This window comes from Mizuhopecten yessoensis, unplaced genomic scaffold (assembly GCF_002113885.1).
Source record: "Mizuhopecten yessoensis strain PY_sf001 unplaced genomic scaffold, ASM211388v2 scaffold10275, whole genome shotgun sequence".
Taxonomy (NCBI): Eukaryota; Metazoa; Mollusca; class Bivalvia; order Pectinida; family Pectinidae; genus Mizuhopecten; species Mizuhopecten yessoensis.
The window spans coordinates 2,877,319-2,900,601 of NW_018408465.1; the positions used below are offsets into that span (position 1 = coordinate 2,877,319).

The 23,283-nt window shown below is 37.9% G+C and overlaps 1 protein-coding gene across 3 annotated transcripts in view; it reads right to left on the reverse strand.

Moving 5' to 3' along the window:
• The window catches only part of LOC110459952 (A-agglutinin anchorage subunit-like), an 88,930-nt gene that overhangs the window by 8,742 nt on the left and 56,905 nt on the right, over nucleotides 1-23,283 (reverse strand). Inside the window, exons 5-6 of one of the 3 annotated variants that reach the window (XM_021512505.1) lie at nucleotides 15,112-15,240; nucleotides 12,495-14,924 (exon numbers count right to left, since the gene is read on the reverse strand). The exons of 1 other annotated variant lie outside the window; for it this stretch is intronic. In XM_021512505.1, coding sequence (XP_021368180.1) covers nucleotides 13,963-14,924; nucleotides 15,112-15,240 — 1,091 coding nt within the window. In that variant the 3' untranslated portion in view covers nucleotides 12,495-13,962. Of the gene's footprint in view, nucleotides 1-5,134; nucleotides 6,514-12,494; nucleotides 14,925-15,111; nucleotides 15,241-23,283 lie in introns of those variants that run through there. One more of the 3 variants, XM_021512510.1, reaches the window with a different exon arrangement.

Consider the following 23,283-nt stretch of genomic DNA (forward strand, 5'->3'; position numbering starts at 1 on the left):
AATAAGTGATTTGAAAAGGAAATTGCGTGACTGAATAATTAACTGATGTTTGGTTTCAGTTTAGAAAAAATCTCAGAAAGCTAGTTTTGTCATGTTTTTAAAGTCCTAAAAGACCTTATTGTTCTTTTTGAGGGTCTAGCACAATCTGATAGAGCGACACTTTCGGTGGCACTCCTCACGCGCCGATTGACGCCATATCTTGGGGACTGCCGAACCAGACATGTTCCAATAAATCTGTAAAACACTGTATATAGTAAACACTCACAATTTTATCCTTCGGTTTTTGAAAATAATTTTGTCTAGTGTTAAATTTAGGTATATACTATTTTTGCCCTTTATTGAATTCTTTAAGATTTCTTTCTAGGAATAACAGAGAAAATAATATTGTGGTAAATTCACCCTTCATCAGTAAAATACACACCATAATGGACTCATCCAGGTCAATGCATGGTAGAGTCTATTAAAGTTACATAGGGGTGAAAGGGTTAAAGAATCGACCCTCACAGTGGAGACACTTTGCGTATTAATCTGTGTAGTACAGTTGTTGTAGACTGGACTGGGTCGATCGCAAGGGACCAAGTAACCGGTAATTTAATTGGTAGAGCGTCTATCTTCAGTTCGGAGGGTCCCGTATTCGTGTCCTGATCTGGCCGTGCATTTCTCTTCCTTGTGAATCTGCCTCCATTACAGAGGGGAAACGTGTAAAAATAAAACTACAGTGAAACTTTGCTGGAACACTGAAGACATTTACTGGAGGTTGTCAAACATTAACAAGTCAGTAACATGCCAATTAACACATACACTGCTCCATACATCGCTTGGTAATCAGGTTTGGTCATTAGGTAGCCAAAACCAGTGCTGACAAAGTTCAACTTCATCAGGGGCTTTGATGGAAGGGTGGGTGTACTCTTTTACAGTGAGTTGAATGACACTGTACAGCATCTTAATTGACTACGTCTATGGAAAAATAACAGTTAATGGTGTCTTGAATGTGCCTTTGATAAAACACAGTATTTATCGACAGTTACACAACACACATTGACAGGTACACAACACACATTGACAGCACACATTGACAGGTACACAACACACATTGACAAGTACACAACACACATTGACAGGTACACAACACACATTGACAGTTACACAACACACATTGACAGGTACACAACACACATTGACATGTTCACAACACACATTGAGAGCTACACAACACACTTTGACAGCTACACAACACACTTTGACAGCTACACAACACATATGTGAGAGTACAACAACACAAATTGACAGGTACACCACACACATTGACATGCACACAACACACATAAACATGTAAACTACACACATTGACAGTAACATAACCCACATTAACATGTACACAACACAAATTGACAGCTACAAAACACACATTGACAGCTTCACAACACACATTGACAAGTATACAACACACATTGACAGCAAACATTGACAGGTACACAACACAGATTGACAGTTACACAACACATTGACAGCTTAACAACACACATTGCCAGTTACACAACACACACTGACAGCTTCACAACACACATTGACAAGTATACAACACACATTGACAGCCACACACCATACATTGACAGCTACATAGCACACATAAGCATGTTCACAACACACATTGAGAGCACACATTGACAGGTACACACCATACATTGACAGTTACACATCACACATTGACAGGTACGCAATACAAATTGACAGGGACACAACACACATTGACAGGGACACAACACACATTGACAGCAAACATTGACAGGTACACAACGCACATTGACAGGTTCACAACACACACTGACAGCTTCATAACACCCCTTGACAGTTACACAACACCAATCGACATAAACAACACTCATTGACAGGTACACAATACAAATTGACAGGTACACAACACACATTGACAGGTACACAATACAAATTGACAGGTACATAACACACATAAACATGTACACTACACACATTGACAGTAACACAACACACATTGACAGCTACACAACATACATTGACAGCTACATAAAACACATTGACAGGTTCACAACACACATTGATAGGTACACAACACACATTGCCAGTTACACAACACACACTGACAGTTACACAACACACATTGACATGTACACAACGACAGCTACACAACATACATTGACATGTACACAACACACATTGACAGCTACACAACACACTTTGACAGCTACACAACACACATTGGCAGCTACACAACAAACATTGATAGGTACTCAACACCCATTGATAGGTACACAACACACATTGACATGTACACAACACACATTGACAGCTACACAACACACTTTGACAGCTACAAAGCACACTATGACAAATCCCATTATTTGATAAATTAACAGGTAAATACAAGTATTGTATACTGAAGGCATACTTTAAAATCAAAGAAGTTTGCAAAGCATGACTGCCAGTTGGTTTTGTGGCTGTTTATGTCTGTGAGGCAATGCTGGATGCTGAACATGTTTTTGTTGTAGATATTCTTTCACTATAATGCTTATTTATTGATGTCCAATATCACACTATAACAATGACATATTTCAGAATGTTAGCCAGTAAGTTACTGTACATCCTGAACACAAACATTTGTTTTCATGCAGTTCTCACTGCTCAAAAGTGAAGTTCTTTAAATGTGGAAGGAGTTATCAGTAAATGTTTAAGGCAGCATATACCCTTAACTGAACCAGATTCACTGTAGATCCTACATAAGTAAAAACAAGCACATGATGTGAACTGTGAAATAAAAAAAAAACTTGTACCAATTCACTGCATGTTTAATGACAAGAAATATTCACACAAATTGTACATCCTGGAACATACAGTATTCAATAAACACCTTCATTATCTAGAATTCAAATTTAAAATTCATTCATTTTAAACACATTTAAGCGAAATGATTATGTAACACAGTATTAATATGATCTTATCAGGGCACATCAATTGGACAAGTTAGATTTTCATATCAAATATATGCAATACATTTTTATATAAATATAAACAAGTTTAAGATTCTGTTTATCACTGGATTTAGCCACTATAACCAGAGCACATTTATGACATAAATAACCAGAGCCACATTAACAGATTTTAATACTGTCAACGTCACCTCTCCAGGTTCCCTGTTCACCAATACTCCTGGCGGTTCTTTTTTCCATTATTGAATTTCCCCACATGATTTGCCCAGTGACTTTATAAGTTAATTAGGCCTGTGTGTGAAGCCTGCGTCAGATACTGGTATCAAAGAATCACTATTTGTGAACTCGGTAGGAACATAGGAGAGAGCATCATCATCTCACCAGCAATATCGTGTTTGTACATCAAATGTGTCTGCCAGTACAACAAGGATGAGTAATGTTGTTTATTGATAATAATGGTTTAACAAATGTGTCAGAAAAGTAAACCTCAAAAACAACATCAGTATTTCCAGAAAAAACAAGAGGTCCAAAGGGCCTGTATTGCTCACCCGGATAATAAAGCAACCATGGGAAAATCTGTTATGACATAAATACTTCAACTGTTACCAAATATTGGCTCTGTCTCTCAGCAACACCTGACCCTCATTGGGTCCCTTCTTTCTGCCCCCATGAAGTGGGGTGAATTTTAAACATTAACATCTATTTCCCCTATTGACCCCAAGGGGGCCACACCCTCTTTTTATACAAAATTGAGTTCCCTTTTCCCAAGAATATTCCAAACCAAATTTAATCAAAATCCACTGAGCCATTATGGACTACATGTAGTAGCGTTTTCAAGGAAAAATTGACAGATGGACGACAACGTCGCACCATGGCATAAACAACATAGCATAATACATTTTTAATTTCTTTAACATTTGAGTTCTGATATTGTACACAACCTAACCAAAATATTCATTGAGCAAATAACATTACATCAACTGATAAAGCTACAGTACAGATCGTGACATATAAGGCGGTAGAAATGTCCAGGGCCATGGACCTGAAAATCAAATCCAGCACGAACACACCACACATATAATAGTGAGAATAGATATCCTTTTTAATTTTGTGATATCTTCTCTTGAATAAATCAGCAAACACAGAAATACATGGATCATACCAAGTCTACTTTCCAGGGTTTGTATTACTGTAATTTTATATTGAGTCCACTTTTGTACTATCTTTCTTCATTATACATGTATTGAGCCCCATTCCTAAGCTTTGGTATTTTGTTGTGCTATATTGAGTCCACTTCTTAGACTTTTGTATTATTTTGTTGTGTTATATTGAGTCCACTTCCTACACTTTTGTATCATTTTGTTGTGTTATAATGAGTCCACTTCTTAGACTTTTGTATTATTTTGTTGTCTTATATTGAGTCTACTTCTTAAGACTTTTGTATTATTTTGTTGTGTTAAATTGAGTCCACTTCCTAGACTTTTGTATTATTTTGTTGTGTTATATTGAGTCCACTTCTTAGACTTTTGTATTATTTTGTTGTGTTATATTGAGTCCACTTCCTAGACTTTTGTATTATTTTGTGGTGTTATATTGAGTCCACTTCCTACACTTTTGTATTATTTTGTTGTGTTATATTGAGTCTACTTCTTCGACTTTTGTATCATTTTGTTGTGTTATATTGAGTCCACTTCCTAGACTTTTGTATTATTTTGTTGTGTTATATTGAGTCCACTTCCTAGACTTTTGTATTATTTTGTTGTCTTATATTGAGTCTACTTCTTAAGACTTTTGTATTATTTTGTTGTGTTATATTGAGTCCACTTCCTAGACTTTTGTATTATTTTGTTGTGTTATATTGAGTCCACTTCTTAGACTTTTGTATTATTTTGTTGTGTTATATTGAGTCCACTTCCTAGACTTTTGTATTATTTTGTTGTGTTATATTGAGTCCACTTCCTAGACTTTTGTATTATTTTGTTGTGTTATATTGAGTCCACTTCCTAGACTTTTGTATTATTTTGTTGTGTTATATTGAGTCCACTTCCTAGACTTTTGTATTATTTTGTTGTGTTATATTGAGTCTACTTCTTAAGACTTTTGTATTATTTTGTTGTTTTATATTGAGTCCACATCCTAGACTTTTGTATTATTTTGTTGTGTTATATTGAGCCCACTTCCTAGACTTTTGTATTATTTTGTTGTGTTATATTGAGTCCACTTCTTAGACTTTTGTGTTATTTTGATGTGTTATATTGAGCCCACTTGCTTGACCTTTGCACTATATTATTGTGTTATATTATTGAAAATGGAACTGCATTTTGTTTGATTCATGGTCATGCTGTTGCTAGAATCTCCAATGAAAGTTTCACATTTTCACACAAATACATGCTGTTCTTTCTACTGCATTATCCCGACGAAATGTAGGAAATGTTATAAATGTTATGAATAATGAAAGAATGCCTGTATTTTGTTGTAGACCTACTTGCATCAATAAATTATATGCATTTAAAAATGTAAATAATGATAATTTACTTAAGACTGAAATATTTTTTTTTTTAACATTTATGAGGTAAAACAACATTGGGTTTCTGAACATATTCGATGTATCGCGTTAGAAATTCTTAGTAAATATGTCAGAAACCAAATGTTGTCATGACCTCATAAATATTGAAAAAAAAATAATCCGTTCATGAGGTAAAATTATCATTTTAACTGGCTTAATTGTTAAGGCCGTTGATGGTGCGTTCAATTTCATCGCTGTAGGCGTTAGTGAGGTCGGAGGTGTAGGACAGAATACTCCGAGAGAACATCCTCAACGCTGTGTTTTTGTAGTAAGTGTTGATCCCAGCATGCGCGCACAGTGTAGCTAGCTTGTTACTGTGGACGTTCTTGCCGACGGCTGTTTCTGTGTACCAGTACTGGAGGTTGCCCTCCCTGCGTGGCTGCTGGAAGAACACATCTGAGTTGGGGTTGAGCTTTGTGAGGTAGAGCAGTAGGCTGGACACGGGACAGAATGGACTTCCTATCTGCTCATACATACGCGCCGTCACCTTATCCTTGCCTATGTGACTGTCAATGATCCGAAAGTAACGCCTCCCAACATTGGGGTCAGTCGCAAGGACAAACGACTCCTTTCGCAGCTGTCGCAGATATATTCGACTCAGAACTCCGAAGTACAAGTTAACATCCATCCACACCTTGTTTTGTAGAGAGAAAGGGTCGTTGCAGCTGAGGAGACTGGAGGAATACAGGATTTGTAAATGAGCCGGGTTTATAGGCTTTGTGGCCGTCTCCACATCACCTCCCATGATAGACTCCAGCATGCGACTGGACGATGCAAACTCAGGGCTGTAGGTGACATCCACATCACGATAGAAAGGCTTGGCCTGCAGGTAACGTGTCAGCTCAAAGGGGTATAAACGTAACAGTTCGTCTGGCAGATTCTCATTGGAGTGGTAGTAGCGATAGAAGTTGACAAGGTAATGGTTTAATTTCACTGCTGTGGTTTGTTCAAAGTTTGGGTCTTCTCCCTGGATCGTCAGCCATTCTGTGAGGGAAAGAAGAGGCACAATGTTGAGTTATGGAGTTTTAAAAGATCAGGAATTAGAGTCTTATTTCATTATCTAAATCAAAACATAAAAAAAAAATTAATTTTTTTTGCATCTTATGGGAAAATTTCCATCACTGAAATTCATCTAAATACTGAATAAAAACCAACAAACTCTATTTTTGTACAAAAGTCATGAAATTTGTTTATTTAACATGCCACAATGCTGATGAACCTTCAGACCTTATATGTGTTTCAGAAGCTGTGAAACACAGATAAGCTGTTTCATTGTCACACCTGCAAAGATAATCAATGTTTATTATGTGCTTTGTCAAAAACCTCTGATATTCCTTAAGAGATTCATTTGTCACTTCCGCATTAAATTTTACTGGCTCAAATGTTTACCATAGAGTCAATTTCAGACACATGGAAAAGGTATTTACTGTAGAGTGTAAAATCTGACCGTTATCTCAATTCACTTCAACCCTTTCACCACTGTAGACCATAATGGACTTGTCCAAATCAATGTATGGTAGAGTCAACTAAAGTTACCTAGGGGTGAAAGGGGTTAAGTTGAAGATTATTTTATGTAAACTACGTCTAGAAGTGTGTTCAGGGCAGTAGCAGCTTATTTACTGAACCAGCTCCTTTCTCCTATTCAAGCATGGATTCTGTGCTAAAACCAACTTTCTTGTAATTTCTTAAAATCTGTCTAAAATTCTTTCCAAATTATTGACAAAATGTGTTTTTTTAAAATCAATTCATTACCACAACAAGACATTGGGCTTGAGCACAGAATTCGAATTTGAGCCTCTAAGAAAGGTTTCATGGATATGAGCTATGAGGTGTTGATGTAAAAGACATTGAGGCCTACCTACCAGTCAGTATGTTCATTCCTGGTATTGACCCAGGGGTACCTTGTGTTGGACATTCTAGACAGGGGGGTAAAACGATTGTACAGATGTTGTGTTATCTCGATGCAATCCTAGGTAAAATTATATTGTCAAATCAATTGTTATACATTTTTATGACATAATGTACTGTGCTATCCAGTGAATATACCCATGTGATATTTTTTTTTGCGTATTAACCCATGTAATATGACCTACCAGTCCTGTGATTGGTTGTAAGATTCAATTGTTTTAATTGTGACGTCAGGCCTAGGATAAGTACATGACGTCACAGACCTACGCACTGGAGTCAAAATGGTGGCTTTTTACATTTCAAGGTTGCATAAAAATTGTTGTTTTACACGAATAAATGCCACAAATCTTGATTATGTGATAAAAAGGATCTTACACTCGTTTCCAGTTCATATGAAATTTATGAAACTCATCACAAACTTTTCAATTTGACTCGCCAGAGGCTCGCTAAATTGAACAATTTTAAGACACGTTTCGTAAATCTCATAAGAAATGTGATATCCTATTTGTATGTGATATACAATGCGGCAGCAGGAAAACTACCTTTGGTGAGTCACCACTGTTATTTACAAACAACTCTATTCTACTGTTCTTCATCGTGGAGAGACATGCTGTTGTCAAACAGGTACAAAAAAATTGTACTTGGTAATCAGACAATGATCAAAGAACTTCTGACACCAGTAAAGTCATCCCATTGGAGATATCGCTTACAAACACAAGAACTGACCTGGTGTACAGAACAAAGGAATCGCAGACAATTCTAACATTTTATAGAACATGTCAAGTCACAAGTATGTGACCTTAATAGATTGTGGAGAGTCTTCATCTCGACAAAGTCAACCAGTATGTAATTAATTGAGCAGAGACAACACCCCTCTACTTGAAAGATCTAGATAATATGAATACTCATTTGGACAATGCAAACACCTCAAAGAAGGTGGCATATTCAGAACAAATGCTTGAATGTTTTTATGTACATCTCACAGATGTTACAATGTCCATAATTTGACATCTCACAAATGTTACAATGTCTATATTGACATCTCACAGATGGTGTAATGTCTATATTTACGTCTCATAGATGGTGTAATGTCTATATTGACTTCTCACAGATTGTGTAATGTCTATATTGACATCTCACAGATGGTGTAATGTCTATATTGACATCTCATAGATGGTGTAATGTCTATATTTACATATCACAGATGGTGTAATATCTATATTTACATATCACAGATGGTGTTATGCCTTACGAAAGATAACATTAATATCTTACAGTCAGCTGAAGTATTTATTAAACAACAACAATTAAGCAATGTTACAGCTGCAATATTGAATCCAACATATACAATGGTCATCATTAAGAATATGTAAGTATAATTGCACACAATAGTCTGTATCAATATAGAGATTTTACCCACTAGGATCTTACACACTCCACAAGCATCAATGGATACTTCTGTCAAGTTTGTTATATTAATGAAACGTAGGCTAGCACATGCACTGCATGAGGACAGCTCATGAAGGACCTAACTGTCTGTAGTACAATAAAGTCAACTAGTCCACTTGGAAAAAAGGGCAAAACAAAAGGGTAATACAAATGTCATAAATCTATAGGTCAAAAGGTTTTGTCATCATTCAATATATCAAAGTATTTTGCCATTATTTCAAAGGTCAAAGGGTATTATCTCCATTCTATAGGTCAAAGGGTATTGTCACTATTATATAGGTCAAAGGGTATTGTCGACATTCCATAGGTCAAAGGGTATTGTCAACATTCCATAGGTCAAAGGGTATTGTTACTATTATATAGGTCAAAGGGTATTGTCTCCATTCCATAGGTCAAAGTGAATTGTTTCCAATCCATTGGTCAAAGGGAATTGTCAATATCCATAGGTCAAAGGGTATTGTCTCCATTCCATAGGTCAAAGGGTATTATCAACATTCCATAGGTCAAAGGGTATTGTTGCTATTATATAGGTCAAAGGGTATTGTCTCCATTCCATAGGTCAAAGTGTATTGTTTCCAATCCATTGGTCAAAGGGTATTGTCAATATCCATAGGTCAAAGGGTATTGTCTCCATTCCATAGGTCAAAGGGTATTGTCAACATTCCTTAGGTCAAAGGGTATTGTTACTATTATATAGGTCAAAGGGTATTGTCAACATTCCATAGGTCAAAGGGTATTGTCAACATTCCATAGGTCAAAGGGTATTGTCAACATTCTATAGGTTTATGGGTATTGTCACTATTATAAAGGTCAAAGGATATTGTCTCCATTCCATAGGTCAAAGGGTAGTTACTATTATATAGGTCAAAGGGGTATTGTCACTATTATATAGGTCAAAGGGTATTGTCAACATTTCATAGGTCAAAGGGTTTTGTTACTATTATATAGGTCAAAGGAGTATTGTCAACATTCCATAGATCAAAGGGTATTGGTCACTATTATATAGGTCAAAGGGTATTGTCACTATTATATAGGTAAAAGGGTATTGTCACTATTATATAGGTCAAAGGGTATTGTCAACATTCCATAGGTCAAAGGGTATTGTCAACATTCCATAGGTCAAAGTGTATTGTCACTATTATATAGGTCCAAGGGTATTGGTCACCATTCCACAGATCAAAGGGTATTGTCACTATCATATAGGTCAAAGGGTATTGTCACTATTGTATAGGTCAAAGGGTATTGTCAACATTGTCAAAGGTCACCATTCGATATTGGTAGATCTTTCTGAAAGTGATCAAGAAATATTCTTTCACATACAACTCATAGAAGCAGGTTGGTTCAACTCAAACACAAAACTGACAGACTGCAAATTCTGTGTCTGAACACCAGGGTTCATACGTGTGTTGGTAGGAAATTGATAGATGCTTCCTAGAACACCAGAAGATGACAATGATGCATCCTCAAATATACATCAAATCATCAGGAAAATATCAATAGGTCGGCAGTAACAGACGAGGCAAGCTGTATAAACTACATCATTGATTGGGACATGGCCAAGGTGGTAGAGGAGATAACACATTGTCTAAACCAGACAAATTATAGAGACCACCTGGATAGAGACAATATGGACACAGATTAGGGCAGCAAATGAGCCATCTTTATCACCCTCTGCCTCCCCTGACTACGGAGCGATGGTCACACTATTCGAAGACAATCTACAAGGGGTGGACAAGTTCAGGTACCACTGCAGACAGTTTGTTACTTATGCGAGCTGTTTTCATGTTTACATAATAATAATAAATAATAATTTGAGGTTCTTATATATAGCTTTATCACAACCTAGTTCGTAGGTCGTCTCAAAGCGGTTCACAAATTATTATCAGTGGTTGTATGGCCTTTGCAACCAGCTAACATCTTTCTCAACTCCCTGGGGAGCATACAGCCGGTGCTGCCATTTCGGCATTCACAGCTAACATTCAACAATTCTAGCACTTCCCAACCCCGTACTCATTTACAGTTGAGTAGACTGGAACAAGCGGAGTAAAGTATCTTGCTTAAAGATACAACACAGTGCCGTGACACGAGTCGAACCCGCAACCCTTTGATCACGAGCCTGGCGTCCTACCCCTAGACTACTGTGCCTCCAAATGTACCACTGCAGACAGTTCGTTACTGACCTGAGCTGTTTTCACGTTTACATCATGTGTCCCTATCACTTATCACCATATTATACATCTGCTAATAATTCTGTAAATCACCGATCAATATATATCAAGTTTTACTTAAGTTCACATATTAGTGTAAAGGATGTGCATTGTACATATTGTCAGTCGCCTTACTGGTCTTGGCTAAAGGGAATTTCCCTTCAGCTCAGCGAAGGAGCGTCTGGGATGGCAGGTTCGAGCCTCAGCACACAGACCTATTCTTTTCACTACTTCCTTCCTATTACATTAATTAGTCGGAAAGTATCCCCTCAATGCCTATTTACATTTTCACCGGTTATCGATCAATTTACGAACTCAAATACTCAAAAAAATCTTTATTTGTGAAAATCAACTATGCACGTTATCACTTAATTGAAGTAAAATACAAATATTGTGCTACACATACAGTATGATAATCACCCCTATGTCATAGATACCAGGCGAAACTATCTGATAAGAAATTTGAAATCCAGAATTTGGCAATGATCACAAGTTCTAAATTACCCTCATGTTTCAGAGTACCATTTATATCACACAGGAATTTTTGATTCACAGATCTAAATATTTTTTGGTTTAATACAAAGGATGAATCAGGTAGAACAATGTAAATGTTGTCAATGGATAGTGTCCATCCAAAGTTTTACATCAGCAAAATGGGGGAAAATGTTTGATGTGTGCAATAAAACTTTCTTTCAAAATAAAAGTTAAAGGAAAGGTAAATATAAACACCACAACTGTGGCACACAAGATTTTCCATCTGTAGAGAGCCGTGTCGTGAAGAAACACATTTATTTCAAGTATGGCAGTGACAGTGATGAACGATAAAAACATGATATTTACAGTGGAATCCATCCAAACCAAACACCAAGGGGACCCCATCTTTTTCAGGATACACCATTATTGTTGGGTTTTGGGATGTTTAATATCTGGATGTGTGTAGCTTCAGGCTGTCCACACTCCGCTAGACTAGTTGTACAGTTTGCCAGTAGGAAAGTATCCCCTCAATGCCTATTTACATTTTCACCGGTTATCGATCAATTTACGAACTCAAATACTCAAAAAAATCTTTATTTGTGAAAATCAACTATGCACGTTATCACTTAATTGAAGTAAAATACAAATATTGTGCTACACATACAGTATGATAATCACCCCTATGTCATAGATACCAGGCAAAACTATCCGATAAGAAATTTGAAATCCAGAATTTGGCAATGATCACAAGTTCTAAATTACCCTCATGTTTCAGAGTACCATTTATATCACACAGGAATTTTTGATTCACAGATCTAAATATTTTTTGGTTTAATACAAAGGATGAATCAGGTAGAACAATGTAAATGTTGTCAGTCCATCCAAAGTTTTACATCAGCAAAATGGGGGAAAATCTTTGATGTGTGCAATAAAACTTTCTTTCAAAATAAAAGTTAAAGGAAAGGTAAATATAAACACCACAACTGTGGCACACAAGATTTTCCATCTGTAGAGAGCCGTGTCGTGAAGAAACACATTAATTTCAAGTATAGCAGTGACATTTTGATGAACGATAAAAACATGATATTTACAGTGAAATCCATCCAAACCAAACACCAAGGGGACCCCATCTTTTTCAGGATACACCATTATTGTTGGATTTTGGGATGTTTAATATCTGGATGTGTGTAGCTTCAGGCTGTCCACACTCCGCTAGACTAGTTGTACAGTTTGCCAGTACAGCTTGTCAATTTTCCTAGTTTTACATTTTGTTAGTTGTCCTAGTTGTGAAGTTTGTCAGTTGTTATAGTTTAGCAGATGTCAGTTGTAGTTTTGCAGTTTGTCAGTTGTCACAGTCGCGAAGTTTTCCAATTGTGGTAGTTGTGCTTTTTTCAGTTATCACAGCTGTACAATTTTGCCAGTTGTCATAATTGAGCAATATTCTCTTGCCATAGTTGTGTAGTTTGTAAGTTGTCATGGTTTTGCAGTTTGTCATTATTATGCATTTTGCTACGATACCTCATGATTAGGAAAATTAGGACTTGATATTGTAAGGTTGGCTACAGTTAGGCCTTCATCAAAACCTAGATATATATATACATTGCTGATTTCTTCATGTTTTACAACTCACGTAATAGATGTAAAATTTGTCAGTTGTCACAAATAGAGGGTTTGTCAGTTATTTACGAATTCATCTTTTCTGATATTACGCTTGTATCTTTGTAAGCTGTCAGTCCTACCTTTGGCAGTTGTCACAGTCTAACAACTGATAGATGTTGTAGTCTATCTTACTACATAGCCCTACAATGCACCACTTTTGTAATCCATAACCAGTACTAGTTTTCGTACTTCTGCCTTTTGGTTGTCCTACATTTGCTAATTACCATAACCTAGAAGTCAAACCTTTGTCAGTTTGCATAGCAGTTGTCATAGTTATTGTTACTACACATTCAATTGTCATAGTTATTGTTACTACACATTCAGTTGTCATAGTTATTGGTACTACACATTCAGTTGTCGAAGTTATTGTTACTACACATTCAGTTATCATAGTCATTGTTACTACACATTCAGTTGTCATGGTTATTGTTACTACACATTCAGTTGTCATAGTTATTGATACTACACATTCAGTTGTCGTAGTTATTGCTACTACACATTCAGTTGTCATAGTTATTGCTACTACACATTCAGTTGTCGTAGTTATTGTTACTACACATTCAGTTGTTATAGTTATTGTTACTACACATTCAGTTGTCATAGTTATTGTTACTACACATTCAGTTGTCAGTTATTGTTACTACACATTTAGTTGTCATAGTTATTGTTATTACACATTTAGTTGTCAGTTATTGTTACTACACATTCAGTTGTCATAGTTATTGCTACTACACATTCAGTTGTCGTAGTCATACAGTTGGCTGTAGAAGAGGTTGTGGAGGATGTAGCTGTACTGTTTGAGTTTCCCTGAGGGAAATAAAGGAACCAGACCAGCCCTGTTTTTACAATGCATGTTTAAGACAGAATCCTCATTGAACTCCTGATGCTCCGAGAGCATCTTAGCAATGGTGGCCTTGAGACAAATGTTGGTGTAAGTGATGGAAAGTCCAGCTGACTCTGATATGTCCGACATCATCTTTAGGATTGTGTTATGGCCCATTGGTCCAAGGTACCAGAACCTTGAGTTACACTGCTTGGATTCTATAGATCGCTGGAAGAAGTCATCATGTACGTGTCCGAGCTTGGAGATGTACAATGACATGCTCCGTACAGGGCAGTGTGGACTGTCTGGTATCTCGTACATTCTCATGTGCCAATTCCAGTCGTGCATCTCAGAAAATGTGTCAATTTTCGGCATTTCTTTCTCCACATTTAGTCTGTAATAATTGAGTCCATTCTCATCTGTTTCCAGTATAAAGGAGTCTTTGGTCAGCGTCCGTATGGCTTCCTTACCCTTGATTCCAAAATGTAATGTCAGATCAAACCAAACTTTCCGTACTATTGACAATGGATTGCAAGTAGAAAGCACCCCAGACAACATGAGCTTCGAGAGGTCTTCACACGAAAGACATTTCTTTATGGTTATGCGTTCCCTGCCTTTGTCCCGATCACAGAGTCGCTCCAGCACAGCATTGGAGGAGGCAAACGCATCGCTCTTTAGTACGGAATAGACGTTGCCAAGGGGAAGGGTCTGCATGTAGCGATTCATACTGGCCCTGATGCCGACAAGCGTGGAGCGTGTGTAGGGTTTCCCGTCGCGTGTACTGGCTCCTGCATAGAAGTGCTCAAGACTGTTATTAAGGGTTACAGCATCCATTGTTTCAATGTTGTTGGACATTCCGTGCGAAGCCAACCATTCTGTAAAACAAAATAGAACACAATGGCAATGGTTAGACAGGAAAACAATACGAAAAGTCTTTGCTACATTAAGAAGAATATGAAAACACAGGAGATTGTATTTCGAGATGTGAAAAAAAGTATACTTATTATGATAAAATTCACAAGAATTTACCAAATATCAGAGATCATTGTGAAGGAAACTAACCTTTCATGAGTTTGATGTCCCGTAGTGTTCGCATTCTGGTGCCGGCGAGGTACTGTTTCCTCTCCCCAGTATACACCACCTGCTGCTCGACACAGATTACATCATCGTCGTCCCCGACAACTTCCCCTGCTGTAAAATGGTGGAGCTTTACTTTTACGTCAAGGCAGTTCATGTGATTGGCTAACTACAAGGCATGCTCTGTTGTATGTACATCATGCAAGGCACCTGAACCCGATATAATACAGAACTTCCACAGCTTTATGTAGTAATGTCATTTCTGTCATCAGAGAATAACTTCTGTGGTATCTTGTGCTCGGTATTACACAAAGTATTGGTTCCTGTTTCTGTCCACAGGTCAATTATTACAGTATCATAAAGGTTGAGTGAGGTCAAGGTCACACTTTACATAAGGTTAAAGGTCATGTTGTGTTAAAGTACTCAGTCATGGTATGTAACTTTTCAGTCAAAGGTCAGAATCAGCGACAACCTCTTGTAATGGTAATCCCAGACTTAGCTTACCCTGCTGGGCACTATTGTGTTCCGAGTTAGACCTAATAACCAGCTGGCTACGACGTCAGAGCCAGCCTCTCATATAGTCATTGTATACTGTATATGTAGAAATACCGGGGTTAAATTCCTTGGTATAATTGTGGGGTAACAAACTTGTTGGGAATATATATTTTGTGTGGAATCAACATTCTGAAAAAAATTGTGCCTAGTCAATATGGCAAAAATATCATAAAAATCAAAAAATAAATAAAAATGTTAAAAAAAGACAAAAACATGAATATTTTTGTTTTGTTTAATAACCTGAATAACTAAAGTAGTATTACACATATCAGTCAATTTATCAATATGATTTTCAGAAATTCCATTTTACTCTAACTATACCGACGGCACAACCTGGATCCCTGTCATCACCGTTCACTTCTATATAAATTTGGCCAGTATTTCCAACTTTGGTAATGTCATTCTTGCCTCCAATCTCGTTAATGAGATTTAATTGGATAGAACTTGCATGTCTGTTATACCAAAGTTGTATTTCTTGTGTTTTATTATAATCAATAGGTTCTTGAACTCCATACAATGACCATAGATCCATTGTACAGATATACAGAGAGAAAACCATTTCTTGAAATTCTAACCCACTTTCTTTCTGAATCCTTGTAAGACAGCAATTCATCTTGTTCTCAATAAAGAAAAAAATGAACAAAAAACTTCAAAATCTGCAGCCTTTGTTGAAAAGTGAAATAAAGATAATATACACCTTGAGACTTCAACACTACAATGAATTTTTCACAGCAGTAATACTATGGGTACTTGGCATATCTGAGTTTGTCCCGTTACAGCTGTGAAGTTTTGACATAACTTTGGCTAAATCGGTAGCGTCGATTAATGGAATTGTCGTCTAAAATGTCGAGTTCTTTCCCACGGTACAGTAATCGGTTGTCCACCACATCAAACTCGTGTCTACATCTCTGAAACTGGCGGATAGCGTTCTTCTGTTCCAGTGTACGCTGTTTAACGGGGACTCTGAACGTCCCGGTCATGAGTTGGTATATTGTATTGTATTTCTCTATAGTGAAGGGGCGTGGCTTCTTGGACCTGCTTGCGAAACCAAGGTTGTACCCATCCGGGTTATCTGGACGAAAGAAGAAAGGAATGACCATTTAGCTGTTATGTATCGGTAAAGATGAATTATTCATGAGTTGAATGAATTACTAGGTTATGTGTTACTATGGTGATAGTCGCTTCCTATAGACCCAGGCATATAATCTGGTGGTCTGGTCGGAATTTCTTAATATATTCACTCATAAAACATATATAGAGAATGAGAATACTTATTGCAGTGGAAAATGTCCACACTACAGCTAGTATTGCAGGGTGTGGCTTAAAACAATTATATTTGTCCTTCAAACTGGTAAATGTTATCAATCAACTGGTGGCATCACTTAGCTACAATATACAGTGTGACACCCTACAGCATACCATGTGACCCTTCATTATACCATGTGACCCTTCATTATACCATGTGACCCCTACTGTATACCGTATGACACTCTACAGCATACCATGTGACCCTTCATTATACCATGTGATTCCTACTGTATACCGTGTGACACCCTACAGCATACCATGTGACACACTACAGCATACCATGTGACCCTTCATTATACCATGTGACCCCTACTGTATACCGTATGACACTCTACAGCATACCATGCGACCCTTCATTATACCATGTGACCCCTCCTGTATACCGTATGACCCCTACTGTACTCCATGTGGCCCTTACAGAATACCATGTGGCACCCTGTATATTGTAACCAATACTATATATCATGTGACCCTTTATTATACCATGTGACCCCTCCTGTATACCGTATGACCCCTACTGTACTCCATGTGGCCCTTACAGAATACCATGTGGCACCCTGTATATTGTAACCAATACTATATATCATGTGACCCTTTATTATACCATGTGACCCCTCCTGTATACCGTATGACCCCTACTGTACTCCATGTGGCCCTTACAGAATACCATGTGGCACCCTGTATATTGTAACCAATACTATATATCATGTGACCCTTTATTATACCATGTGACCCCTCCTGTATACCGTATGACCCCTACTGTACTCCATGTGGCCCTTACAGAATACCATGTGGCACCCTGTATATTGTAACCAATACTATATATCATGTGACCCTTTATTATACCATGTGACCCCTCCTGTATACCGTATGACCCCTACTGTACTCCATGTGGCCCTTACAGAATACCATGTGGCACCCTGTATATTGTAACCAATACTATATATCATGTGACCCTTTATTATACCATGTGACCCCTCCTGTATACCGTATGACCCCTACTGTACTCCATGTGGCCCTTACAGAATACCATGTGGCACCCTGTATATTGTAACCAATACTATATATCATGTGACCCTTTATTATACCATGTGACCCCTCCTGTATACCGTATGACCCCTACTGTACTCCATGTGGCCCTTACAGAATACCATGTGGCACCCTGTATATTGTAACCAATACTATATATCATGTGACCCTTTATTATACCATGTGACCCCTCCTGTATACCGTATGACCCCTATTGTACTCCATGAGACCCTTACAGTGTACCATATGACAGTCCCTACAGTATACAATATGACCCCTACTGTATACCGTATGACCCCTACTGTACTCCATGTGACCCTTACAGTATACCATGACACGTGCCCCCTACAGTATACAATATGACCCCTACTGTATACCGTATGACCCCTACTGTACTCCATGTGACCCCTACTGTATACTATTTGACACCCTACATTATAACGTGTCCCTTCAGTATACCATGCAACCCCTTACAGCATACCATGTGACCCTTCATAAAATACCATTTGAACTCTACAATATACAAAATGACCGATACTGTAATGTAAACTGTATGACCCCTACTGTACTCCATATGACCCTTGCAGAATACCATGTGACCCCTTGTATATTGTAACCCCTATCATATATCATGTGACCCCTACTGTATATCATGTGACCCCTACTATATATCATGTGACCCCTACAATATATCATGTGACCCCTACTATATATCATGTGACCCCTACTGTATATCATGTGACCCCTACTGTACATCATGTGACCCCTACTATATATCATGTGAACGTTACAGTATATGTAACAATCATTAGGCAGCAAGCACTTGTCCATCATGTGGCCCATTTTATAGTAGCACACATAAGACCTAGTATGTCATGTTTTAATTTGGTGACCTGAGTGGTTTCTGAAAAGTAATTGTAACTGATTAATGTACTTTGTACAAGGTTACAACACAACAGGTGCCCTTTTCTTTGAACATACCATACCATGTGACCTGATTTAACAATGTCATCACTAAACCATACCATGTGACCTGATTTCATCATGTCACCCCTAAACCATACCATGTGACCTGATTTACCATGTCACCCCTAAACTATACCATGTGACCTGTTTTCACCATGTCACCCCTAAACCATACCATGTGACCTGTTTTCACCATGTCATCTCTAAAGTATACCATGTGACCTGATTTACCATGTCACTCCTAAACTATACCATGTGACCTGTTTTCACCATGTCACCTCTATAGTATACTATGTGATCTGATTTTACCATGTCACAACTTAACCTTACAATGTGACCTGATTTTACCGTGACACCTCTAAACCATACATTGAGACCTGATTTTACCATGTCACCTCTAAACTATACCATGTGACCTGATTTTACCATGTCACCTCTAAACTATACCACGTGACCTGATTTTACCATGTCACCCCTTAATCATATCATGTGACCTGATTTTACCATGTAACCCCTAAACCATACCATGTGACCTGTTTTTACCATGTCACCCCTAAACCATACCATGTGACCTGTTTTCACCATGTCATCTCTAAAGTATACCATGTGTCCTGATTTACCATGTCACTCCTAAACTATACCATGTGACCTGTTTTCACCATGTCACCCCTAAACCATACCATGTGCCCTGATTTAACCATGTCACCTCTAAACTATACCATGTGACCTGATTTTACAATGTCACCTTTAAAGCATACCATGTGACCTGATTTTACCATGTCACCCCTTAATCATATCATGTGACCTGATTTTACCATGTCACCTTTAAAGTATACCATGTGACCTGATTTCACCATGTCACCTCTAAACAATACTATGTGACCTGATTTCATCATGTCACCCTTAAACCATACCATGTGACCTGATTTACCATGTCACCCCTAAACTATACCATGTGACCTGTTTTTACCATGTCACCCCTAAACCATACCATGTGACCTGTTTTTACCATGTCATCTCTAAAGTATACCATGTGACCTGATTTACCATGTCACCCCTAAACTATACCATGTGACCTGTTTTCACCATGTCACCTCTATAGTATACTATGTGATCTGATTTTATCGTGTCACAACTTAACCTTACCATGTGACCTGATTTTACTGTGACACCTCTAAACCATACATTGTGACCTGATTTTACCATGTCACCTCTAAACCATACTATGTGACCTGATTTCATCATGTCACCCTTAAACCATACCATGTGACCTGATTTACCATGTCACCCCTAAACTATACCATGTGACCTGATTTCACCATGTCACCCCTAAACCATACCATGTGACCTGATTTCACCATGTCACCTCTAAACTATACCATGTGACCTGATTTTACCATGTCACCCCCTAAACCATACCATGTGACCTGATTTTACCATTTCACCTCTAAAGTATACCATGTGACCTGATTTAACCATGTCACCCCTAAACCATACAATGTGACCTGATTTTACCATGTCACCCCCTAAACTATACCATGTGACCTGATTTTACCATGTCACCCCTAAACCATACCATGTGACCTGATTTTACCATGTCACCTCTAAACTATACCATGTGACCAGATTTTACAATGTCACCTTTAAAGCATACCATGTAACCTGATTTAACCATGTCATCCCTAAACCATACCATGTGACCTGATTTTACCATGTGACCTTTAAAGTATACCATGTGACCTGATTTCACCATGTCACCCCTTAACCATACCATGTGACCTGATTTTACCATGTGACCTTTAAAGTATACCATGTGACCTGATTTTACCATGTCACCCATAAACCATACCATGTGACCTGATTTTACCATGTCACCTCTAAAGTATACTTTTTTGACCTGATTTTACCATGTCACCTCTAAACCATACCATGTGACCTGATTTTACCATGTGACCTCTAAAGTATACCATGTGACCTGATTTTACTATGTCACCTCTTAACCATACCATGTGACCTGATTTTACCATGTCACCTCTTAACCATACCATGTGACCTGATTATAACCTGTCACCTCTAAACTATACCATGTGACCTGATTTTACCATGTCACCTCTAAACTATACCATGTGACCTTTATTATCGGTAAGAATTTGTTTGAAAACAATATCAGATTAAGTGGCTGGAGCATTCAGAACTTTAAGTACAAAGTCAAAGTCTCTACTACAGGTGAAAATGTCATGGAATTATACTACAACATCATGCATTACAAATTTCTGTAAATATTCAAATATAGCAGTTGTTAGGCACTGTACTTATAGAAACATACTTATTTACTTGTATTTATTGATACTGAACTCGCTTTGAATTGTACACAATCTCGCTGCAAGTGGCAAAAATTCATAACTTCACGTTTTAACTTCACAAAAACAACAGTGTCCTTTTGCTCTCCAGAAGATCAACATGCAGTAAGAAGTTTGTCACAGGTAACGTGTCACACCTGCCCAGGTGAAAACAACTTCGCTGTGCTAATAAGTACTTAGCACTATTGCACCAAAATAAACATAATTCCCCCCCCCCCCCCCCTGGTAACTGAATATTCTCCATCTATCTAACAGTAGTTGGCACGACCACCAACCATTCCCTTGGTTTAAGGATAAGCTTCCTGTGTTTGTCTAATTGAAGACAATATAAGTATAGCAGGAAACCGATCTTATTGCAATATGTACATATCATGTGCATCTGAAGTAGCCCTAACCCCAAACCAACACAACCCTACAAGGCTAAAGCGTCCAGGGCGCTTATTTTGACAAATACGATAGGTATATTGTAAAAGTACATACAGCACTACCAAGTGATCTAGCCACCCCGACGCGCCTGGAAACACCTGAAAAGGTAAACAGGTGTATCTCTCATCTCCTAACACTGTACGATCATTATCATGTCTGGTTGTGACCAAATATTTTATTAAAAAATCTGAAGAAAATAAAAGGAAAAAAATGTTGAACCTCATTCTCTTTCACACACAAAATATGAATGCAAATTGAAAACCTGAAATTGTTATTCATCTTCAAAATTTTTATTACGAAAGAAATACACATATTCACATAAAGTTGGCAGTTACATATACAAGTTAATACTCTGAAGTGTGTACAGTATACCAGGTACCTACTTCTACAAGGCTAGACAACACAGCCACATGGCACATCATTATTCATATAGTTTTGCAGTCTGAACACATTCTACAAATATAAACCCTGGCAAAGTGCTTGCCAGTTTAAAACAATGAAAGGTAGTTAGCTGTGTAACCGTGAAACACCACCCCCAACTCCATAACAGTACTGTACAGACAGGTCTACATTAGATTATCTGGTGGATTCCCAGTACTGTACAGACAGGTCTACATTAGATTATCTGGTGGATTCCCAGTACTGTACAGACAGGTCTACATTAGATTATCTGGTGGATTCCCAGTACTGTACAGACAGGTCTACATTAGATTATCTGGTGGATTCCCAGTACTGTACAGACAGGTCTACATTAGATTATCTGGTGGATTCCCAGTACTGTACAGACAGGTCTACATTAGATTATCTGGTGGATTCCCAGTACTGTACAGACAGGTCTACATTAGATTATCTGGTGGATTCCCAGTACTGTACAGACAGGTCTACATTAGATTATCTGGTGGATTCCCAGTACTGTACAGACAGGTCTACATTAGATTATCTGGTGGATTCCCAGTACTGTACAGACAGGTCTACATTAGATTATCTGGTGGATTCCCAGTACTGTACAGACAGGTCTACATTAGATTATCTGGTGGATTCCCAGTACTGTACAGACAGGTCTACATTAGATTATCTGGTGGATTCCCAGTACTGTACAGACAGGTCTACATTAGATTATCTGGTGGATTCCCAGTACTGTACAGACAGGTCTACATTAGATTATCTGGTGGATTCCCAGTACTGTACAGACAGGTCTACATTAGATTATCTGGTGGATTCCCAGTACTGTACAGACAGGTCTACATTAGATTATCTGGTGGATTCCCAGTACTGTACAGACAGGTCTACATTAGATTATCTGGTGGATTCCCAGTACTGTACAGACAGGTCTACATTAGATTATCTGGTGGATTCCCAGTACTGTACAGACAGGTCTACATTAGATTATCTGGTGGATTCCCAGTACTGTACAGACAGGTCTACATTAGATTATCTGGTGGATTCCCAGTACTGTACAGACAGGTCTACATTAGATTATCTGGTGGATTCCCAGTACTGTACAGACAGGTCT